Source organism: Leopardus geoffroyi, chromosome B4 (assembly GCF_018350155.1).
Source record: "Leopardus geoffroyi isolate Oge1 chromosome B4, O.geoffroyi_Oge1_pat1.0, whole genome shotgun sequence".
Classification (NCBI taxonomy): Eukaryota; Metazoa; Chordata; class Mammalia; order Carnivora; family Felidae; genus Leopardus; species Leopardus geoffroyi.
Window position 1 is genome coordinate 142230773 of NC_059341.1, and position 15306 is coordinate 142246078.

General features: G+C 58.3%; 2 protein-coding genes across 6 annotated transcripts in view; one reads left to right on the forward strand and one right to left on the reverse strand.

Moving 5' to 3' along the window:
• The first annotated feature begins 260 nt into the window (after window positions 1–260).
• Window positions 261–15033, forward strand: SELENOO (selenoprotein O). 2 transcript variants are annotated; one of them, XM_045465218.1, is made up of 9 exons: window positions 264–870; window positions 5878–6081; window positions 7405–7585; window positions 8836–8966; window positions 9344–9624; window positions 12862–13012; window positions 13918–14103; window positions 14276–14432; window positions 14535–15033. In XM_045465218.1, exons 1-9 carry the CDS (start codon window positions 290–292, stop codon window positions 14700–14702), a joined length of 2040 nt encoding a protein of 679 aa, XP_045321174.1. In that variant the 5' UTR covers window positions 264–289; the 3' UTR covers window positions 14703–15033. The 2 variants fall into 2 exon arrangements, with proteins under 2 accessions (XP_045321175.1, XP_045321174.1); XM_045465219.1 differs by lacking the exons at window positions 13918–14103; window positions 14276–14432; window positions 14535–15033 and adding an exon at window positions 13254–13441 and having other exon boundaries at window positions 261–870.
• Window positions 4830–15306, reverse strand: part of TUBGCP6 (tubulin gamma complex associated protein 6) — a 31307-nt gene continuing 20830 nt past the window's right edge. Inside the window, exons 25-26 of one of the 4 annotated variants that reach the window (XM_045465217.1) lie at window positions 15111–15215; window positions 4830–5026 (exon numbers count right to left, since the gene is read on the reverse strand). In XM_045465217.1, the coding sequence (XP_045321173.1) occupies window positions 15124–15215 (92 nt within the window). In that variant the 3' untranslated portion in view covers window positions 4830–5026; window positions 15111–15123. Of the gene's footprint in view, window positions 5027–13405; window positions 14664–15110; window positions 15216–15306 lie in introns of those variants that run through there. The other 3 variants (XM_045465216.1, XM_045465215.1, XM_045465214.1) reach the window with 3 other exon arrangements.

The following is a 15306-nucleotide window of genomic DNA, read 5'->3' on the forward strand; positions in this document are numbered from 1 at the left end:
CCATTCTAGACGGCCCCGTTCCCCCGCTCCCTGGTCCGCTCTAGCGGACCAGCCCCGGGCGCGCTAGTCCTTTTCCCGGCCCATCCCCACGCCCGCCACTCCGCGGCCGCGGGGCGGAACCGCAGGAGCGGACAGGCGTACTCTGCAACCAATCAGAGACCGGCCTTCGCGGGCGCGGCCCGCGCAGGCGCAGTAGTAAACACTACTCCCCCAGCGATTGGGTGGCGGGGCACACGGGGCCGGGACTTCCGGTCGGGGCAGAGGGACTTCCGCCGCAGCGGCCCCGCGGATGGCCGCTCTCAGGGCAGCGTTCGGGGCTTTGCTCGCGGCAGCCCGTGTCCGGTCGCCGCCCCCGGGCCAGCGCCCGCCGCGCGCGCCCTGCTCCGCCTCGGCCGCCGCACGCGGCGCTGCCATGGAGCCGGCGCCCCGCTGGCTGGCGGGGCTGCGCTTCGACAACCGCGCCCTGCGCGCGCTGCCCGTGGAGACGCCGCCGCCCGGCCCCGAGGGCGCCCCGTCCGCGCCGCGGCCCGTGCCGGGGGCCTGCTTCAGCCGCGTGCGGCCCGCGCCGCTGCGCCAGCCGCGCCTCGTGGCGCTGTCGGAGCCCGCGCTGGCGCTGCTGGGCCTGGGCGCGCCGCCCGCCGACGCCGCCGCCCGCGAGGCGCGCGAGGCCGAGGTCGCGCTCTTCTTCAGCGGCAACGCGCTGCTGCCGGGCGCCGAGCCCGCCGCGCACTGCTACTGCGGCCACCAGTTTGGCCAGTTCGCGGGGCAGCTGGGCGACGGCGCCGCCATGTACCTGGGCGAGGTGTGCACGGCGGCCGGCGAGCGCTGGGAGCTGCAGCTCAAGGGCGCCGGCCCCACGCCCTTCTCCAGGTGGGCCCTTCTCCCGGTGGGCCGGGGCGGGTGGCTGGGGCCCGGAGGGGGCTGACCCCGAAAGCGGCCCGCACGCCCTTCTCCAGGTGGGATGGTGCGGGGCCGGTGTGTGCAGCCCCACCGTTTTCCTCCCTAGTTGGGGGTGAGATGTAACTGGAAGTTTCACCTAGGGGCATAGGACACGAGAGGGGTCCGGCATCCTGGAGACGGGAACAGCTTGTGCAAAGGCCCTGAGGTCAAAAGGAGAGGACAGGAGGAGGGGCAGTGGCCGCTGGGCCTCCTCCCCTGCTGAAGTGCTGCTGCCAAGTGCCCTTGGCCCCTCCGGCCGGTATAGTGAGGGGATCCTGCCGCCTCTGATCGCAGAGCAACTGGCAGTTGCTCTTGTCCCGTTCTCATAAACGACACAAGGACTTTGGAATCAGTTCTTTGTGAGACACTCGCGTCCTCCCCACCTCCCCCCGCCCACCCCCGGCCTGGCCGCGGCGCTCAGGGGAGGCGGGGTGATTTGTCAGCAGTCTGAAAGCTACTTGGGCAGTCTGCTTCCCTCCAACACTGGCATCCCAGATGCGGCCAGTGCCCTGGAAGGGACAAGACAGACCTCCTCAGATCCCATTCCCCTAGTGGACATTCTCCCAAGCACAGGCTTCCGGGCACTTGTGGGCCAGAGCCTGGCTCCAGATCCCAGCAGCCTGAGCCAGCAGGGTGCTCTTGTAGCCGTCCTGCCTCTTCTGTACAGACAGTCTGTTCTGCTCTTTTCCGTCACACAGTTCGTGCGTTTAGTCCGTGTTTGTTAAATGGCTGAAAAAGTTACACCCAAGTCGTCGTTTGAGGTGCAGGGAAATCCTAAGGGCCTGTCTCCCCTCTGGCCACTTCCCTTTGCCCTCCCTCCAGGGACTGAATGCGCCCCTCCCCGTCTCCCCGCAGCAGCTCCATATCTGACCCACAGAATAACTGGCTTTTCCTCATCCCCCGGGCTCCAGACCTTTCTGTCTGTGAAGTCTGAGTTCAGCCTAGCGCCACCGCCACCCCCTGCAAACAACCCGCACCTGCTCAGAGTTGTCTGCACCAGTGGCTAACGGAAGTTTCTGCTCATTGGAATGGGTGCTTCTCACCCTAAGGCCTGTTCATTCTTTTGAGCACCTTTAAACTTTATGTATTCCTTTGTGGTCATTTATTTTTGCCAGTTACAAAGACAAACCTTTTTGTGAGTAATCTGCTGTTGGAAGTTGCTTTTTATATTTGAAGACTTGAGTTTTAAGTCCCATGTTTTCAGACCTGAGGTCTGCTAACATATTTTTTTTAACATTTGTTTACTTTTAGAGAGAGCAAGCCAGTGGGGGAGGGGCAGAGAGAGACAGGGAGACAGAATCCCAAGCAGACTCCACGCTCAGCACAGAGCCTGACGTGATCTGTGGGACAGATCCCACAAACTGTGAGATCGTGACCTGAGCTGAAATCAAGTCAGACACTTAACCAACTGAGTCACTCAGGTGCCCCTAGAATATTTCTTCTTTAAAAGAAAGCAGTAATTTACCCCTTACTCAGGTTGGCACCCACCTACCCCACCCCACCCCTCCCTGTGTCCTGTGGTCCCCAGCTTCAGCAAGACTTGAGGCTAACGTCCAAAGTGGCTACGAGTGGCTTAAAGCCAGCTGCTGCTGGATACCCAGGTGTGGCTTTTGGGGCGTGGACAGGTGACTTCTCGCCTCTGCCTCCTGCGTGCCGTGGGGTTGGCATTTCAGGATATGCCTCTCCTGGCAGGTACAGAAGAGCCTTCCCTCAGTTGGGTCCATCCCAGCAGCTGCACGGGAACTGACATGGGCGTACAGGAAAAGGGACTGTTGTCATGTGTCCTCTGGCTCTGTGGGCGCAGAACTGCTCTCCGAGGCCCTTTACCCTTGCTGTATAATCGTTCAATTCTGGCTTTTGCTTTGAGAACCCTGCCTTGAGCAAGAATACGGCTGCGTATTTTCAGGACCATTTCCGTCTATCAGATTCAAGATTAAATTACGCTGTGCTAGCTTCCTACTGAATGTGAAATCTAGCCGGATGAGAAGTAATTCCCAGGGCCAGGGAAGGGTGGAATGACATTTGAGGACAGGTTTCCTTGTCACAGGTCCTCACATAGACTAGAAGGAGGTGAGTGGAGTGCAGCTGTGAACCGAGGGTCACCGCTGGCCAGAGGCCGACACAGTGAGCTCTGGGGTGACTGCCAGGTCTGGTTCCTAGAGGTGTCACTTACACGAGGATGAGCCATAGGCAAGGTGAGGCAGGAGGCCTAGATGTGTCTAGTGGAGCCTTGAGCACCACGATCGTAACAATACATGCAGAATAAGCATTTGACGAAAGCCAGCGCCCATTCGTGACAAAAATTCGACTAACTAGGAAGAGAGGAACTTCCTCAAATTGATAAAGAATTTCTACAGAAAACCACAGCTACTTGGTGGGGGCCTGGAAACTCTCCCACTAAGATCAGAAACAAGCGCAAGTTGTTTCCCCCACCATTGCCTTTCAGCATCCTACTGGAAGTCCTAGCTAACGCAGTAAGACAAGAAAAGGAAATTAAAGGTATACAGATGGAGATGGAAGAAATGAAACTGTCTCAGTTTGGGGATAAACATCCATAGAAAATCTCAAAGATGTGACCAAAATGAGTAAGCAGTTACAGCAAGGTTGCAGGATCCGAGATTATACAAAAGTCAATCCCTTTACCGTATAAGCAATGAGCAATTTGAATTTGAAATTCAAAACAATACTATTTACCCTAGCACCCCTCAAAATGAAATAGGTATTAATCTAACAAAATATATACAAGATCTTTATAAGGAACATTATAAAATTGGTAAAAGATGCCAAAAATAAAGAAATGGAAAGACATTCCATGTCCACGGACAGGAGGACTCGCTATTGTCAAGATGTCACTTGGTCCCAATTTGAATTCAGTACAATCCCAACAGAATCTCAGGTGATTCTGTAGATACTGGTGACAGGATTCTAAAGTTTGCACAGAGAGGCAAAAGACCTAGAATGACCGACACAACACGAAGAATGGCCAAACCAGAGAACCAGCACTGCTGACGTCGAGCCTTACTGCAAAACCACAGGCATTAGGTAAATGCAGTGTCGGTGAAGGGATTGCGCGGTGGAGTAAGGACAGACCTCCCCCTCGGTACAGCCAGCTGATCCTTGACAAAGGGGCAAAGATCGTCATGCCAACAGGTGGCACTGGGACAACTGAACACACACACAAAAGGTGTCTAGACACGAACTTGCCACCTTTCGCAAAAGTAAACTCGGAGCAATCATAAACCTAAGTGCAAAAGTACAAAACTCCTAGAAGATAAAAAGCCCGGAGGACCTTGGGTTTGGACGTGACTTTTTAGATCTAACACCATATGCAAGATCCATGAAAGAAGTCATTGATGAGCCGGACTCCATTAAAGTTAAAACTTCCCCCTTGTGCTCTGCAGTAGACAAAATCGAGAGTGAAAAGAAAAGCCACAGACGGGGGAAAATATTTGCAAAAGACGCATCTGATAAAGGAGTGTTGTCCGAAGTAGACCAAGAACTTCTTAAGCTCAATCGTAAGAAAACAAAACAACCTGGGCCCTTAAAATGGGCCAGAGACCTGAACAGACCTGACACCAAAGGGGAGACACAGATGGAAAGCAAGCTCCTTGAGGAGACGCTTCACATCGTGAGTTACCAGGGAAATGCAAATTCTCACAGCGACGAGATGCCGCCGCACACCTGCGGGGGCGGTGGGGGTGGGGGTGGGGGCAGACCCGGGGCACCGACGGCACCAGGCGCCGGGAGGCCGTGTGGCAGCAGGAGCACGTGCTCCACCCACTTGCTGGTGGGTGCAAGGCGGTGCTGCTACCTCGCGGCCCAGCGGTCGCGCTCCTGCTGTTTACCCGAAAGACTGAGAGCCTGTGTCCACACAAAACCCTGCACGTGGATGTTTGTAGCAGTTTTATTCAGACCTGTCAGAACCTGGAAGCAAGCAGCATGTCCTTCAGGAGGCAAATGGACCGTGGCGCCTCCAGACGAGGGAATAGGACTCTGCACAGACGAGAAGCGAGCGCTCGGGCCGTGAGAAGACATGGAGGAGGGCGACGAGAAGGGAGCCAGTCTGCGCTACGACTCTGGCTGCGAGCTTCCGAGGAAGGCGGAAGTACGGAGAGGAACAAAAGATCATGAGTTACAGGGGAGGGGCGAGCGGGTGGAGCACGAGGATGTTAGGGCCGCAGCGGTCTGCGTACGGTACCATAATGATGGGTCCACGTCGTCACCCATCTGTCCAAACCCGCGCGGTACACGGCGCTGGGCGTGACCCCGTTTAAACGTGGACCTTGAGTGATGATGGCGCATCCAGGTAGACTTGCTAATGGTAACAAATGTCCCACCTGGTGGGGACGTTGACGGTAGAGGCCACGAGGGCAGCAGGGGGCCTGTCAGAGGCCACGAGGGCAGCAGGGGGCCTGTCGTCGTTGCCGTGAGCCTGGAACTGCTCTGATAAAGTGTTAATCATAATAGAGGCTTGGGGTAAAAAAGCAGTTCGAGCCCTCCAAGGCCGTCCGTCCGTCCGAGGGACTCGGAGATCCCCCTTTCGTACGCGAGCGATGCTGTCATGCGTTACCGTAGGAGTGCTTTTGTAAAACGAATTCTTTGTAAGAACCAAGTTGCAGATGCACCGGGTGAGTGTGTGGCGCTTGGCTGCTTCCCGCTGGGGAGGCCCGAGGTGGCCCTCACCGTCCTCGGCATCGGTCTGGCCTCCGGCTACAGGCCGGCACTCGGTGCCTTGGCCGCCGGGTCTGGGGCGACGTTCGGGCCTCATCAGTGCCAGGTAGCATGTGTGATAGGGTTCTTGCACAGTCACATTAGAACTGCCAGTGGGTGATTTTTAGGAAGCCCTTGGAATGCTTTCCGTCCCTCCCATCTGCTGCCTGAACCTTGGTGTCGAGTGGACGCCTGCCTGATGGCACGATGATCTGTGTTTGATTTCAGACAGGCTGACGGCCGCAAAGTCCTGCGGTCGAGCATCCGAGAGTTCCTGTGCAGTGAGGCCATGTTCCACCTGGGCATCCCCACCACGCGGGCCGGGGCCTGCGTCACATCCCAGTCCACAGTTGTCCGCGACGTGTTCTACGATGGTAATCCAAAATACGAAAAGTGCACGGTTGTGTTGCGTATAGCTTCCACTTTTCTAAGGTAATGCCGGGGTCCCCTCGGGCTGTCTGAACGCTTGCTGTTGTCAGGCTGTAGGTCTGTGCTTAGACAGCGGGGAAGTCTGGTAGATGAAACGCCCCACGGTGACACGCCGTTTGGACCCCATCCCGTGGCGGGCCCCTAGAACAGCGCCAGCGCACCGTCCAGGAGGTGGATGCTCTGCACCTGCGGGGACGGAGCCACAGGTGCAAAAGGCCCTGGGCGTGTCTGGGCCGGGAACCCTGTCCCGCGTGCCCACACTCCCCGACCGGGCCGTTCCCTCCAGACAACAGCCTGTGTAGCTGGAGGGAGGCTGGTGTGGGCCGGCCCCCCGAGGCAGCAGTGGGGGGGGAGGGGGGCGGGGGGCGGTATAGAGCGGTTTACTTGGGAGTTCGTGACAAGGAACTGCATCAAAGTCGCCAAGGAGATGGCCTCTTTTGTGTCACCGTGAACGCAGGCTGCCCCACACCTGATGAGCTCCGGTTGGCTGCGGCCATTCTCCACTCAGTTCATTAACCGGAACCCTCTCTGGTTCCCGTTCCTGACGCAAGCCTGTTTGTCCGTGACGTCACCGCGCTGTGTGGCGTCACACGCTCCATTCTGCTTACCTGAACCCACGCTTGTCAGGAAGTGGCTGTGGCATCTTAGGGCCCCCTCCTGGAGCCAGGCAGACCCCGTGTGTATCAGGGGCAACGGGGCCATTCCCCTGGTGCCTGCCGGCCCCACCCATGCCTACAGCTCAGAGTCCCTGGCTTTTCCTTTCATCCCCTGGGGGACAGAGGAGCCAGGGCAGTGATCGGCCTCACCCCAGGAGACCCAGGGCTTCTTCCTGCAGAAGCACCAGACTGCTCTTTGCCGCGCGGCCGCCCCGTACCTGGCAGGAGGTCGGGCGGCATCCCTGGCCTCCACCCACCACCTCCCGGGGCTGATGCCAGACCTAAAAACCAAAAATGTCTCCGAACGGTGCCTCACACCCTCCGGGTGACACCCAGTGGAGAGCCACTGCTGACCCTGCTTGTCACCCCACCACAGGATGCCCGTCACTGACGTGCTCCTTGACGCAGGGGGATGGGCACAGAGTCCTCCTCGTGCCCGGAGTCAGCCCTGTGTTCCTGGGCCTCCCGCATGCACACCTGGGGCTGTGTGGGACTCGACCAGAGTCAGGCTGGTTCTGTGTCACTGAAAGATTAGTTCTGTTCTTGTTGGTTTTGTTTTAATCAGCGTGTTCTTCCCACGCTGCCAGGCCGGTATCTAGCAGCCAGACTTTTCTTCCCACGACGGGGCAGAGTCACGTTTAACCTGTTAAAAACTTGGGTCTTCCTCCAGGTTTGGATCCTTTGAGATTTTTAAGTCTGCAGATGAGCACACAGGGCGCGAGGGCCCCAGTGTGGGGAGGAATGACATTCGAGTACAGATGCTGGACTATGTGATCGGCACGTTTTATCCCGAGATCCAGGCCGCTCACGCCGACGACAGCGTGCAAAGGAATGCGGCCTTCTTCCGGGAGGTAGGTGTGGCGGTGCCCTGGCCCCGGCCCTACCTGCTGCTGACGACCCGGTCTACTTGGCTGGTGGGCAGAGGTTCTCACTTGGTGTCCCTGCCCCTGTCAGTCACTCCCCTGTCCCAAACCCAGTCACCACTTGTTGGCTTTGAGCAGGACCGACTTCTTGGAAACCCTCCGTCAAGGTCAGGGGTCCTGGGACCAACCAAGGATCATTTTGTTTCAGTGGCACTGGCGTGTGTCCAAGTGCCCCCGCCGAGCCCCGCAGGACAAGTGTGAAGGGAATGACCCCAAAGCGCTGGGTACCCAGCCATGCACACCTGGTCTGACCCAGTCCCTTGGTTTGATGGAGGTGCTGACCCTGCAGCTTGTATCTGCGCCTCCCCTCCCCCCAAGGGCCATCAGGCGTGCCTTCCGTGCAGAGGTCACCCATGACACTGAGAATGTGGCCGCGGCACTCCATCAGCTGACCCAGCTCAGGGCCTCCAGTGTCAGCGAGGGGGTGAAGGAGAAGGCAGGGGCACGGTTGAGCACGGCTTCCACGAGGAGTGCCAAGCAGGTGTTTGTGGGGCCTCGTCCTGCCTGACCCTGGCGACTCTCTTGACCTGTTTTAGCCACGCTCTGGTTCTTGCCTTCTTCTGTGGGCAAGCGCCTGGGCTGTGGGCTGCTGGGAGGTGTCTCGGGGTTCCGCTCGCAGCCGTGATGGGTGATGGGGCAGGTGTGTCTGGGGCCAGTGCCTGCGGGTGCTGGCCGGGCACCCTCGAGGCCGCATGGGGGTGGGGGGCACAGGGGGGCTGCATGGGCAGTGTATGGGGCCGTGTGAATGGCCCGCTGGCAGCCCACTGGGCCGCGGCAGGTAGGTCATTGGCCTCCTTGTCCGGCAGCTCAAAGGATGAGATGGGGCCCTGGGCACAGCAGCCTGGACCAAGGGCAGGATTTGTCTGCTCGTGTGCAGACTTCCTCATGTCCATGCCATTGTCCTCCTGGGCCCGAGTCACGGGGATATCGAGGTTCCCTGACACTTTTGGTTTCTTGGGTAAAAGCCACGATCAGGGAGTATGCGAAAGAGGGAGGTGGCAAACGTGGGGTTGGAGCCTCCACACACCTGCTCGTCCGAGATGCCTTTTCCTCCGCACGCATTCCGTCCTGTCCTCCCCACACGTGTCAGTGGGGAGGCCAGAGGACAGGCCCTGCGGGAATCGGGGCGGGAGAGAAGGGGTGGGGGCAGGGGGCAACCCGCGCCTGTTGTGCTGCAGGTGACCCGTCGCACGGCCCGGATGGTGGCCGAGTGGCAGTGTGTGGGCTTCTGCCACGGCGTGCTCAACACGGACAACATGAGCATCGTGGGGCTCACCATCGACTACGGGCCCTTTGGGTTCCTGGACAGGTGAGTGGCCCGGGGCAGCAAGTGGGCGCCGACAGTGCAGGGACCGCTGGGGAGAGGCCTGCGGGTATACGCATCTGCTCTGGATGTTTTGTCCAGCATTTAGTTGTTGGACATGCCTGGCTGGCCATTCCGAGAGGAAGACGTCCCCTGGAAGGTTCTGAGCAGAGAAGCGTTTTAAAAGGGCGCCTCCACTCCCAGATCGGGAGTGGGCTGAAGGGGCCAGGGCGGGAGCAGGTGGTGAGCAGGGGGGATGCACCCGGCCAGAGGGGTCCGGCCGGGGCAGGGGCAGGGGAGCGGTGGCCACACAGGCACGGCCTTTGGGCACCCCCGGGGGTTCCGCATCGTCCCCTTGATGGCTCTCTCACCCTGTGTGGCAGGTACGACCCTGACCACGTGTGCAATGCCTCGGACAACGCCGGGCGCTATGCATACAGCAAGCAGCCCGAAGTGTGCAAATGGAACCTGCAGAAGCTGGTTGAGGCCCTGGAGCCCGAGCTGCCCCGCGAGCTGGGTGAGGCCATCCTGGCAGAGGAGTTTGACGCCGAGTTCCGCCGGCACTATCTGCAGAAGATGCGCAGGAAGCTGGGCCTCGTGCACGCCGAACTGGAGGACGATGGAGTGCTGGTGGCCAAGCTCCTGGAGACCATGCACCTGACCGGTGAGTGTGGCCAGGCGAGTGCGCCACGGGGGGGGCCTGGCCTTTTCATTTGGGTGAAATAATACAGCGCGTAAGACGTACCGCGTCAGCCATTAAGCGAGCAGGTCGGGGCACCAAGCACGTTCACTGTGGCGCAGCCAGTGTCTCCAGACTCTTCAGTGTGCGACGCGGACACCCTGTCCCCGTTGCACTCCCACCCCCATCTGCCTCCCCAGCCCCTGGCGCCCCCGTTCTGCCTTCTGTCTGTGGATCTGACTCCTCCAGGGACCTCATGTGAAAGGGGTCCACACGGGATTCGTCCTCGTGTGCTGGCTTCCTCCACCGAGCAGCGTCCCCAAGGCTCGTCTGCGGTGGGGCAGCGGGTATCAGGACTCTGTTCCCTTGCCAGCCGAGTGGTACCTCGTGGTGTGCAGGGACCACGCTTTGTCCCCCGGTTATGGACTGACGCACACTTGTTTTCACCCTTGGGCTGCTGAGGAAAACGCTGCTGTGGAAACACACATACCAGTAGGCGTGTGAGTCCCTGTTCTCAGTTCTGGGGCTGCACCTCCAGGCGGAGTTGCTGGATCCCGTGTGGACCTGACCAGACTGCTCTGGCTGGAGCTTCTGGTACCATGTTGACCGGAAGTGGTCCAGTGGGTGTTCCCTTGTTCCTGCCCTCAGGGGAGTGCTCTCTGTCTTTCACTGTTAAGTATGAGGCTATCTGTGGCTTTTTTAGATACGGCTTTTATGAAATCGAGGGTTTCCTTCTATTCCTAGTTTGGAGTATTTTTACCATTTTGCATCAGTTGAGATGAACACATGGGGGAAGCTCCTCCCTTCACACCCCGTCTTAGTCAAGTTAAACCGCCGTAATAAACCACACAGACTGGGCAGCTGACCCAGCAGACCTCAATCTGTCACAGTTCTGGAGGCTGGAGGTCGGAGATCGGGGTGCAGCGTGGCCAGGTTGCTGGGGTGGGGCTCCTTCCAGGGCAGAGAACAGAGAGGCAGCGAGGGCTGGTGGCTCTTCTCCTGAGGGCGCAGACCCCATCAGGAGGGCCCCAGTCGACATTTGTACAGGAGGTTGGTCCGCGGTAGCTTTGGCTTCAAGATCTAGGCATGCTGCTCTCATAAAATGAGTTAGGAAATGTTCTGTCCTGTCCTGTTTTTCAGAAGAGTTGAAAGAGGACTGGTGATAATTCTCTGATATTTGGTAGAACTTACCAGTGACGTCCCAACGTTTTCTTTGTTGTGAGAGTTTTGATTCCTGATTCCGTTTCCTTACTTGTTACAAGACTACTCAGATTTTCCATTTCTTCGGAATCTGTTGTGGCAGATTGTGTTTCTGAGAATTTGCTGATTACCTCTGCGTCATCTAATTTACCAGCATGCAGTTGTTCACTCTTCTCAGAGTCTTTCATTTCTGTATAATCAACACTCCTGGCCCCAATTTCATTTCTGGTTTTAGCTGAACGTGTCTCTTTTTGTCAATAGCTAAAAGTTTGTCAGTCTTGCTGATGCTTTCAAAGAACCAGCTCTTGGTGTCATTGGTTTTTGTTCTCTATTTCATTTATCTCTGTTCTAACCTTTATTTCTTTCTGCCAGCTTTGGTCTTATTTTGTTCTTCTAATCCCTCAGGTATAACATGAAGTTATTGAGATTTTTTTTTTGACATCTGACATGTTAACACTATTAGTTGCAGGTGTACAACATGATTCACTCTTTGTACACACTGCAAAGTGATCACTACCGTAAGTGTAGTTAACATCCATCACCACACAGTTGCAAATTTACTTTTTTCTTGGCGATTGAGATTCGTTCTTTTAACGGGTATTTAGCATCATAAATTTCCCTCTGACCACTGCTTTTGTGGCATCCTGTAAATTTCAGTATGCTGTGTTTTTATTTTCCTGCCCCTAAGTATTTCCTAATTTTCCTTGTGATTTGTTTTTATTTTTTGGACCCACTGGTTAATTTTGACATTATTTGTGAATTTGCCAGCTTTCCTTCTGTTAGTGATTTCTGTCTTCATCCCACTGTGGTTGGAAGAGATACGTCTTTTTAAACATATTAAGACTTCCGTTGTATGGCTGAACATGTGATCTGCCCTGGAGATTGTCCCGTGTGTACCTGAGAAGATTGGACGGAGTCGAGGTCTGATGCAGTAGCGTTCCCCATGTCCTTGTTGGTCCGCGGTCCAGACGTCCCATCCATTATCCAAAGTGGGCTGCTAAAGCCTCCAGCTCTTAGAGAACCATTCTGTTTCTTGTTACGTTTTACAGAGGTTTGCTTTGTAAGTTTTGGTGCTCATTTGGCACATACACTTATAAAAATCTTTCTGATGAACTGTTTTACCGGTATAGAAGGAAAACCGTGGTCATTTACCAATTTCTTACTGAAAGTCTACTTGTCTGACTCAACCAGTTGAAAGTATCTTATGGACAGTGTGTAGTTTTGTTTTGAGAGTCTGCATGAGAGGCAGCAGGGGAGGAGCAAAGAGAGGGAGACAGAATCCCAAGCCGGCTCAGTGCTGTCAGCACAGAGCCCGACACGGGGCTCGCACCCACAAACCGTGAGATCATGACCTGAGTCCGAATCAAGAGACACTTCACTGAGCCCCCCAGCCGCTCCTGTAGTTGTCTTTTTCAAAATCCATCCTGCCAGTCTTTTTTTTTTTAAGCTAGAGCAGCAGTTCAGGGAGGACACCAGCGTGGAGGGGTGGGCGGGACAGCACAGGAGAGGCCGTCTGCTGATCCATTTGCTTTTAAAGTCATTACCCATGAGGACTTCTGCCGCTTTATTGTTTTCTGTCCCTCATTTCCTCCATTTCGGCTTCTGTGTTTCGTTTATTGTCCTGGTGCCCTTCTCATTTCCTTCTGTGTGTATTTTTAGTTTGTTTTCCTAGGGTTTCAACAACTCGGGCCGAGGACTCTCAGTATCTGTTGTGTGCTGAGCCCTGTTTGTTCTGAAGTGTTTCAGGGGCTTCTCCTGGACGCCCCGTGGCTCCTTTAGTAGGCTGGGGGGCTTGTGAGCACAGCAACAGTGGCCAGGGGATGACCTTGGTGCCTTTGCCGTACTGACCTCAGACTGGCGGCCAAGCGGGGTGGCAGGTGTGTGGGGATGAGGAGGAGTCTGGAGAGCAGGGGTCGGGAGCCCTCGGACCCGACCCTGACGAGGCTGCCCGGCGTCATGGGCGCTGGTGCCGGAGGCGAGGGCCGGGCCTCCGCCTGCACCCTGAGCGCTGGCGTGTTGCAGGTGCGGACTTCACAAACACCTTCCACTTGCTGAGCTCCTTCCCAGTTGGGCCAGAGCCCCAGGGCATGCCCGAGTTCCTGGATGCGCTGACCGCACAGTGTGCCTCCCTGGAGGAGCTGAAGCTCGCCTTCCGACCCCAGATGGATCCCCGGTGGGTACCCAGGTCTCCCTTCCTTGGAATGGGCTTCCGGAAGGAGAGGACCATTCAGAACAGAGCATGTTGGGACGTTGGGGAGAGCTGGCTAGGGCACCTGGGGAAGTGGGCGGGCCCCCACATCGGCGCTGAGGCCCACTGGTCAGAGGGAAGGGCGGCAATGCTGCCACCGCACAGGGAGGCCAGTGGCACAGGCTGGGGGGCAGCTCCCCGGAATGGCTCTCGTCTGCCCAGGAAGGACTCCGTGGGCCCTCGGGCATCACCAGCCAGGCCACACTTTCCTGCACCGTCTCCCCTGGAGGAGCACACGGTGTCCTGAGGGTGCGGCCCATGCTCCGAGTAAGACGTGGGAAGCATGGTTTCCGGATTTTGATAAACAAGCCAACAGACTGTGGTTCGAGAGAATTTAGTGCAGCGCTGTGGTGAGTGGCTGCTGGCTGCCAGGACGCACAGGGAGGACCGGCTAGCAGGGCCTACGGAACACAAAGCCAGCGTGACTGGGGAAGGGGGGGTCAGTGCTGTCCCTGCTCGCCGGGCCCTCGAGGACCCAGCCCTGTGGTCACTGTGGAGAAGCAGCCAGCAGTGACCTTCCCCTGGGCGAAGTCACTGTGGGGTCGGGACACAGGCAGGGGCCAAGCAGCAGGGAGAAAAGTCAGCCTGCAGCACCCGCCCCTCAGGGTGCACTCGTTCCACGACACGGAAGGGCTGCCGCAGAGCAGGGGTGGACGGCTGCCTCGCCCGTCGGGCCTGGGTCACCCCCCACACACACACACACACACACCGGGGCTGCTGGCGGTGGCACAGCAGAGCCGCTGAAGCCATTGCCACCTCCTCCGTGCCCAGACAGCCATCTTCCGGGTGCCCGGTGGTCGGGACGCGCCTCACGCTGCCCCTCTGCACAGGCAGCTCTCCATGATGCTGATGCTGGCGCAGTCGAACCCTCAGCTCTTCGCGCTCATCGGCACCCGAGCCAACGTCACCAAGGAGCTGGAGCGCGTGGAGCAGCAGTCGCGGCTAGAGCAGCTGAGCTCGGCTGAGCTTCTGAGCAGGAACAGGAGCCACTGGGCCGACTGGCTCCAGGAGTACAGGTGAGGCCGGCCCTGCCATCCGGGGTCGGTGAGGCTCCAGGTCGGGGCGCTGACCGCCCGCATCACCATCTCCCCGTGACGTGGCTGCAGACGACTCCCCGTGCAGGGAGCCAAGCCCGGGAGATGTGGGAGGGGGTATCTGCTGGAAAGATGAACTTGGATGTGATTCCAGAGCCCGGCTGGAGAAGGACAGGGAGGGCGCCGGCGACAGTGATACCTGGCAGGCCGAGCGCCTGCGCGTCATGCGTGCTAACAACCCCAAGTACGTCCTGCGGAACTACATCGCACAGAATGCCATCGAGGCTGCCGAGAACGGAGACTTCTCAGAGGCGAGCAGACACCTGCCCCTCCTCCGTCCCGGGGTCCGGCAGCAGGGGCTGGGTGAGGAGGGACGGGCAGGCCCTAAAAGCCTTCTTCTTGCTCTTCTCCAGGTGCGGCGGGTGCTGAAGCTCCTGGAGGCCCCCTACCACAGGGAAGGCGAGGCCGCCGAGGTCCTGGAGGCCGAGGAGGGGGCCGGCGGGGCACACAGCGGGGGACACTCCTACGGCAGCAAGCCCCCGCTGTGGGCGGCAGAACTGTGTGTGACGTGATCCTCGTAACTGCCTTGGAGGCCTCCACACGCGGAGCCCCCGAGGCCTCGAGCCCCCCTGAGTCCTTGAGGCGGTGGGCACCCAGCGGGCAACCCCACGCCCCGTCTCTCCATGACGGCCGAGACGTCCAGTCAGGACCTGACCCGTCTCTGTCTGACACAGACTCAGCAGCCCCGCCCCACGCTCAGTGCGCTCCCCATAAAAGCCGCTTGGTGCAAGGACAGGAGGTGCGAGGACAGGAGCTCAGCAGTGGGAAGCAGGCCCAGGTGGGCGGAGCGGCCCCAGCCCCCTACCTACCGGGCAGACACGGTCCCCAAATAAACCAGCAGCTTCCCTGGCCCGTCTCTGTGTGGTCACTGCGCCCTGACCCGCCCTCCCAGGAAGGCCAGGTGCTGGGGGGGGGGGGGGGGGCGGCACCTGTGTCGTGGCTTCAGGCATCCTGGTAGTAGCTATTGAAGTTGATGCGCAGCAGGAAGTCCTCCAGGTGGGGCTGGTAGCCGCGGTTCACCAGCTTGGTCACCACTGGTGGTGGAAGGAGCAGGGGAAACGGCTCAGCCAGGCCCCCCAGTAGCTCATGCCCTGCGGCCCCCAAGCCCACCCGGCCCTAGGGGAC

Excerpts from the sequence above, each read along its gene's own strand:
- SELENOO (XM_045465219.1), top strand. The coding sequence starts at position 290 with ATGGCCGCTCTCAGGGCAGCGTTCGGGGCTTTGCTCGCGGCAGCCCGT. Across the intron at positions 7,586-8,835 it reads ATGCGGCCTTCTTCCGGGAG|GTGACCCGTCGCACGGCCCG; the intron begins GTAGGTGTGGCG and ends GTTGTGCTGCAG. Across the intron at positions 8,967-9,343 it reads CCCTTTGGGTTCCTGGACAG|GTACGACCCTGACCACGTGT; the intron begins GTGAGTGGCCCG and ends CCTGTGTGGCAG.